The sequence below is a fragment of the Bos taurus genome, chromosome 7, assembly GCF_002263795.3.
Source record: "Bos taurus isolate L1 Dominette 01449 registration number 42190680 breed Hereford chromosome 7, ARS-UCD2.0, whole genome shotgun sequence".
Taxonomy (NCBI): domain Eukaryota; kingdom Metazoa; phylum Chordata; class Mammalia; order Artiodactyla; family Bovidae; genus Bos; species Bos taurus.
The window spans coordinates 70,707,156-70,714,208 of NC_037334.1; the positions used below are offsets into that span (position 1 = coordinate 70,707,156).

The following is a 7,053-nucleotide window of genomic DNA, read 5'->3' on the forward strand; positions in this document are numbered from 1 at the left end:
TCTGACTTGAGCTCTGGCCAATGAAATGCAGGTTGAATTGATGGACGCCATTTTCAAATACAGCTTATAAAAACCTCCCACAGAACCTTCCACTCCTCTTCCCTCTTCTATAAGCTGAATCAGAGAATCTGAGACAAGATTCCAAAGCTCTAAGGCAGGGCTTAACAAACTTCTTCTGTGAAGTGTTGAGAGTTCATATTTTTAGGTTCATGGGCTCTGCTCCCTCTGTCCCAGGTACTCACTGTCGTTGTAGCATGAGAACAGCTAAAAAGCTCAAATACATATGAATGGATGTGACTGAGTTCCAATAAAACTTTATTTCCAAAAAAAGAAATGACAGAAACAGTACTTGACCCATAAGCCAAGTTTGCTGACCCCTGCTCTAGGATGAAAGGAATCTGGGTTCCTAAAACTGTCTGAAGAAACACACTTTAGTACAAGCAAGAAATAACCTTCTCTTACGTCAACTCATAAGGGATTTTAGGGTTGTGTCGGTGTTAGCCTACTCTGACATTTTTAGAGGATGTCATGGAAAGGATGTGACCACCTGCTGACCCTCGAGCTGAACCCGGGCAATCAGAGGCTCCTCACCCACTCGCCGGTCCTTGAAACATTTGCCCTCCATTCCCACAGTGAAAACTGTCTTCAAGGACATGGCCTTGAGTCAGCAGTGTGTTGTTGAGACCACCTGGATGGGATAGGTGACTGAATCCCATTAAGGTTTCCACCCAAACTTTTTAGGATTCCAACAGGCAGGTGCGGAGATCTGCTCATCTTGCAGCCACCCAAGACAAGACTCATATTAAGTTCTGCTTATCAAACCTGCCACCAGCCAGTCTGGAGTGGTCTGCCTCTTTCTTCAGTCTCTCCTTGCCCTCCATGTACAGTGGCCAGTTTCCAATTCACCCTGGAAGCTCCTTAGGTTTTGGTTTTGTTTTTTTAAATTTTGGGCCACATCTCATGGCATGCAGTTCCTTAGTTCCCCGACCAGGGATTGAACTCATGCCCCCTGCAGGAGAAGGTGGAGTCTTAACCACTGGACTATTGGGGAAGTCCTGCTCCTGGTGTTTTAAACCAATAGATATCATACCCAACCACATAAATTCCTCTTCTGCCCTACATTCCTTTGAAAACAGGGACTGTGGGTTATTCATCTGTCACAAAGACATCCCAATACATGTTAATGAAACAAATAAAACACCATTAAATAGAAAATCATGTGCATGGGGATTAATGAGTACAACAGCTATGATTTTCTAACCCATCTCTGTCCCCTCTCTCCATCCCATCACCCTATTCCTAGACACATATCTGGGTTGTTTGTGCCCCATCCAGGTAACCAGAGACAACATTTGGGAGACAGTTTGCTTGCATGAAGTAAACAGAGCTTGCTTAATTGGTTCATTTTATGTGAACAGTTTGCTCCCTCTTATAATAAGTAACCCCCTGGAACATATTACAAAGTCAGCTTTCAGTTGTAGCTCAGCTACGATGTACTAGCACGTTGATAGCCTATCACCTACAGCCATGGCTATACCATCACTGCAGTTTGGTACTTTTACCCCTAACTATAGTCGGGGAGCCTGAGACCTCAAGAGTTTAAAAAAACTTTTCCAAAATCCTATGCTGGCCACACCAGAAACCCCCAGATAAGCGAGTCTCAGACTTAGTGCTGCCCAAAACTGGATTCTGAAACTTCTGGAAATTCACCCAACTTCCCTACTTGAAATGTATTTGTTGGGGAACAATTAACCTTAGGATGAGTAATTTGTCACCACTCTGTGTGAGTTTCAAATTTTCCCATTACAAGAGGAAAATGAGAAAAATATGTCCTAGATAACAGAGAAAAATGCTTCATTGCCTTAATTGCCTTTCTATTTCAATCAAGGAAGGCATTTAATTATTTCTGAACTACATTCAAAACTCTCTCTTAAGAATATTAGTCTCCCCAGGTGAGTTAACCAAATCTGTGCAAAACATATCTCGTGTCTGAATATTAATATCAAACATTTATTGAGCACTTTTTATATATTCCAATGACTTAATTCCTTCCACTTAATGATCTCATTTTTTTCCTCAGAGCAAGTCCATGAGGTGAAAACATTCCTTATTCTTCCCTGATAAGTGAGGAAACTGAGGCAGAAAACTGAGACAGCATTTGTGTTAAGTGGTGAATCCATGTTCAATCCCAGGCCCCGATCCTTGGGCCACACTGCCCCTCCCTCACTCTGCCTCACTGACTCTGTGCGTTCCCCTCTAGATCTCAATTTCTGAGTAAATGTGCAAAAATCAGTGTGGAAGAGTCACCCATCGTGGTCTGTGTCAGCAACTCAAGGGTCATCTGGAACTTGAGGTGGGTCATCTAGAGGACATGGAGTCAGAAAGGGCTGAGTCCACCTGGCTTCTTGCACAAGGAAGGAAGCCCCAGACATTTCACACCACTGCCCTGGGCCCTGGAAAGACCCCACAACCTGCATTCAGGGCCCAGCTCTGACTTCATCATCGCTGCTGGAACCCGCAGGAAAAGGAAATAACTTTTCTATGATATGTACATAAGGCCATTATTATCTTACTTTTAAAAAAATGGAAAACAATCAACTCACCCTGCTGCTGTTCTCAGTCTTATCCGACTCTTTGCAACCCCATGGACTGTAGCCCACCAGGCCCCTCTGTTCGTGACATTTTTCAGGCAAGAATACTGGAGCAGGTTGTCATTTTCTACTCCAAGGGCTCTTCCCAACCCAGGGATCAAACCCATTTCTCTTGTGTCTCCTGCACTGGCAAACAGATTCTTTAATACTGTACCATCTGGGAAGCCCAATCAACTCACTGTTTAGAGGCCACAACTGAATGGCATGAACACATGTGTTGTATAAGTAAGAAAAAGAAAATATTTTTTTCTGTGATGGACTGTGCCCTTCAAAATGTACTATAAAACAGAATAAAGACTGAATTTTGAAATCTGTGGGCCACATCAGTAGGAAAGTTGACACTGGCAATTTTCACAAGGATTTTAAACTTTACAATATGATAAGCATAGGACAATGAGTACACTTATGTCCTCAGAACAAATGCTTTATAATTTGGGTTAATTTTTTTTTAGTCTTCACAGTAATCTTAATTTCAATAACATGGATATTCTTAAACATGTTAATGAAAATATTCTATTTCATTAACTGTGCATATAAGTATGTAGAAGAAAACTGATATTTTTAAAATGTAAAATGGCATGTATTCCTAATAAATAAGAGCAACTATTGATTTCTCAATTGTGTGTCTTTAAAGGCTTCTATTCTTAAGTCTGATCATTTGCACAGATGAATCTATTTTCTCTCCAGTAAATATGTTAACACTTAAATAGACCATATATGCTCAGCTTCTTGTATTAAGACTTGTGGAAGTCATAGACCCTTGAGACATGCAAGCAGTTGTCTAGTAAAGATTTGAACCATATTCTTGAGCAGCTGGAATTACGTAAGAAGTCTAAACAAAGTGCATGTTCCCTTGTGCTGGTCCGCGGCCATGTGTATAGCACTTCCAAGCATTTAAGCACCCAGATTCCACTATGTTCTGGGGACCCCATGCCAACTTGGACACGTTTAAGGATATGAGAGACTAAAAACACCACCACTGAGCTTCCAGTTTCCACTCACAGCAGCTACATCATTCAGATCACTCCCCGCTGCACACACACACCCTGCACACATTGGTTTCAAAACTGCCAACAGCTCCTGAAAATGACTGAGGAGCCCAAACAGCAGTCAGGAGTCCCCAGGCAAATTTTTGGAGAAAGCAGAGAGAGAAGTAGAATTTTGGAAGCGCTTATCCTGCAAGCATTTCCGGTTATTGTTGACTCAGGCTTCTGCTCAGGGACTACATGGGGAGAGGGGCCGCAAACGTCAGGGCACAAAGCCCACAGGAGGTGCGCCCTTTAAGTTGGGGTTTCAAAAAGCTTTAAAAAAAAAAAAAAGATAAAAAGCTGTATTTTCAACGTCAGAGCAAAGTTAGTGGAAACCTCTCTCTCCCTCCCCTAAACTGGGGGCCTTTGGGACCCAGACTCTGCCTCAGAAAGACTGACCTCCAGGAACTCACAACCTGAGTTGGCTGTTTAGTTGCTCAGTCATGTCCGACTCTTTACAACTCTGTGGACTGTAGCCTTCCAGGCTCCCCTGTCCATGGAATTTTCCAGGCAAGAATACTGGAGTGGATTGCCATTTCCTTCTCCAGGGGATCTTCCCAATCCAGGAATCATACCCATGTCTCCTGAATTGGCAGGCGTGTTCTTTACCACTGAGACACCTGGTAAGCTGGCTAAGGAATCTCAAACTGTGAAAATGGTTTAAGGCAACACCCAAGTGGGAGTGAACCCAAAGCTTCTCCCCGGGCTGGAGCACCTGTGCCAGGCTGTGCTTCTCCCTACCAGTAACTTTACAAAAGCAAAGGAGGCCAGCACTCAAAGGCTAGCAGGCACAGAAAGAAGCACCATTCCACTGTGAGATCTAGAAGAAACAAAAGGAAGCAGAAAAGCAGAAACACAGCTCCACTCTCCTCAGACATGCACTCTCCTCAAACAGGCTAAAACACCACCTTCATTACGAAGCTTAAAGAAATAAATGACAAACTTGAAAATACCTGCAGAAAACAGGCATACCATAGGAAACAGATTATGTTATAGGAAACTATCGAATTTGTCATAGTAAACTGGAAACAGAAATGAATAGAGCTGTTGTAAACAAATATTAAAATAACCAGTGTTAAAAATGCAGGGAATGGACACAGGAACATTCCTCTAGTGCAAATACATTTGGGCTGAAGATCCTTCCTGTCTGGAAAGAACATCCCCCAGACATCCCTCGTGGATGATTCAGGTCCTTCAATGTATTCTCAAAGGTCCCCTTCTCAATGAATCCCACACTGATCACAACAGCCATCTTCCCTCTTCCCCACACATTTAGACTCTGAATCACCTTCTTTAAAGCATTTACCAACTTCTGACATAAATATTTCCTTCATTTACTCTGCTCATAGTATACATTATGCCCCTTACCAATAGATCATATGCTCCATGAAGCCAGCACTGTTTGCTTGTTTTTAGTTCACTGAGGTTTCCGAGATGCAAAAATACTATAAAAAACATCTGACACACAACAAAGATTAGCTGAGTGATTGGTGTAGAGCACCTCCCTATTCTAGAAACAGTATCTTTATTAATTTAAGTCAAGTGAAGTGAAGTCGCTCAGTCCGACTCTTTGCGACCCCATGGACTGTAGCCTACCAGGCTCCTCTGTCCATGGGATTTTCCAGGCAAGAGTACTGGAATGGGTTGCCATTTAACCTTAGCCCAAATGCTGCTCTGTGGCAGCTACAGCACAACACCCACTCACCTTGATGTCAATGCCACCAGTACTTAATGTACAGCCTTTTCCTCCCTTCACCCAGCTCTGTCCTCCCCCACCAACCCTCTTGCACACTATAAAGCACAATTATATTTCTCTCTTCAGAAAAGATGAGCCTAGATTTATGGGTCCTATTTTCTAACCAACTGAGTCTCAATTAGACTCTGTCAATCCCTGAGCTTGCATTAGAGCCAGCACTCAAAATACTAGAGCTGAGGGCAGAGCAAGAGAGGCAAGTTTGCAGAGAAGATTAAAAAAAAAAAAAAAATCAGTGAATGAGTTTAACATTAGATTTGGATAAAATATAGTGAGAATTAATGAACTCATTAATTAGATATATTTTAGTTATAAAACTACCTAGTTTTACATGTAAATTATAAAATATAAATATATGTTAAAAATAAATTAGAATAAACTATCAAGCATGAAACATGGAGTAGAAAAAAAATTAAAAGAGAGTAAGACATAAGGAGAGTATAGTGAGAGAGCTAACATGCATCTGATTAAGTCATAAAAAGAGAGGATGAGGCAGAAGAAATGGTTGAAAAGAAAATGGCTGAGAATTTTCCAGAACTGAAGAAACGCATTCATCTATGGATCAAAGAGATCCAAGAAACCCCATGCAAATAAATAAAAATAAATTGCTAACAAAGTAGATCCTAAAAATTATCACAAGGTGAAAAAAACTGTCACTGTTTGAAGTGATGGACTAAACATGGTAATCATTTTGCATCATACATGAATGCCAGGTCATCATGCTGTATGTCAAATATATCTCAATAAAATCAAAAATATAAATAAAACAAAAATTTGCAACTAGATTCATGACAGTAAAATTACAAAAAATAACAAAGGTGAAGAGAAAAATTCTAAGAGTAAAAAAGACCTTCAAAGACTGGCAGTTAGACTGACCTCTAACCAACAGTCAACTGTTTTCTCAGTAGTAATGAAGGAAGGCATTTTTCTGTTTTTCCTTTACTTATTTCACTAAGCATAATACTCTCTAGGTCCATCTGTGTTGCTGCAAATGCTAAATTTTCATTTTTTGTAGCTAAGTAATATTCCATTGTATATATACATACCACATCTTCGTGATCCATTCATCTGTTGATGGACACTTTCATATCTTGCTTTCATATCTTGACTGATGTAAACAATGTTGAAGATTGGGATGCATGTATCTTTTTGAATTGGTGTTTTCATTTGCTTTGGATATATACCCAGCAGTGGAATTGCTGGGTCACATGGTAGGTCGATTTTGAGTTTTTTGAGGAACCTCCATACTGTTTTCCATAGTAACTTCACCAATTTCGAGTCCCACCAACTGCGTACTAGGGTTCCTTTTGCTCCACATCCTTGCCAACATGTGGAACCTAAAAAATAAAACAAACCAATGTATATAACAAAACAGAAGCAGGCTGACAGATACAGAGAGCAAACTAGTGGGTACCAGTGGGAAGAGGGAAGGGGAGAGGGGAGAGATAGGCGTTGAGGATTAAGACAAGTTACTATATATAAAGTAAACAACAAGGATATATTTCACAGCACAGGGAAATACAGCCACTATTTTGTAATGACTTTAAATGGAGTATGATCTATAAAAGTACTGAGTCACTACGCGGTTGCTGGGACACAACCGGCAGGCATGCAAGGCCCG

At 41.0% G+C, this 7,053-nt stretch overlaps 1 protein-coding gene across 1 annotated transcript in view; it reads right to left on the reverse strand.

The window, feature by feature from the left end:
- Positions 1 to 6,697, reverse strand: part of EBF1 (EBF transcription factor 1) — a 430,360-nt gene extending 423,663 nt beyond the window's left edge. The window contains exon 1 of the mRNA XM_059888301.1: positions 6,479 to 6,697. Within this exon, the coding sequence (XP_059744284.1) occupies positions 6,479 to 6,496 (18 nt within the window). The 5' untranslated portion in view covers positions 6,497 to 6,697. The remainder of the gene's footprint in view (positions 1 to 6,478) is intronic.
- Between the last annotated feature and the right edge of the window lie 356 nt (positions 6,698 to 7,053).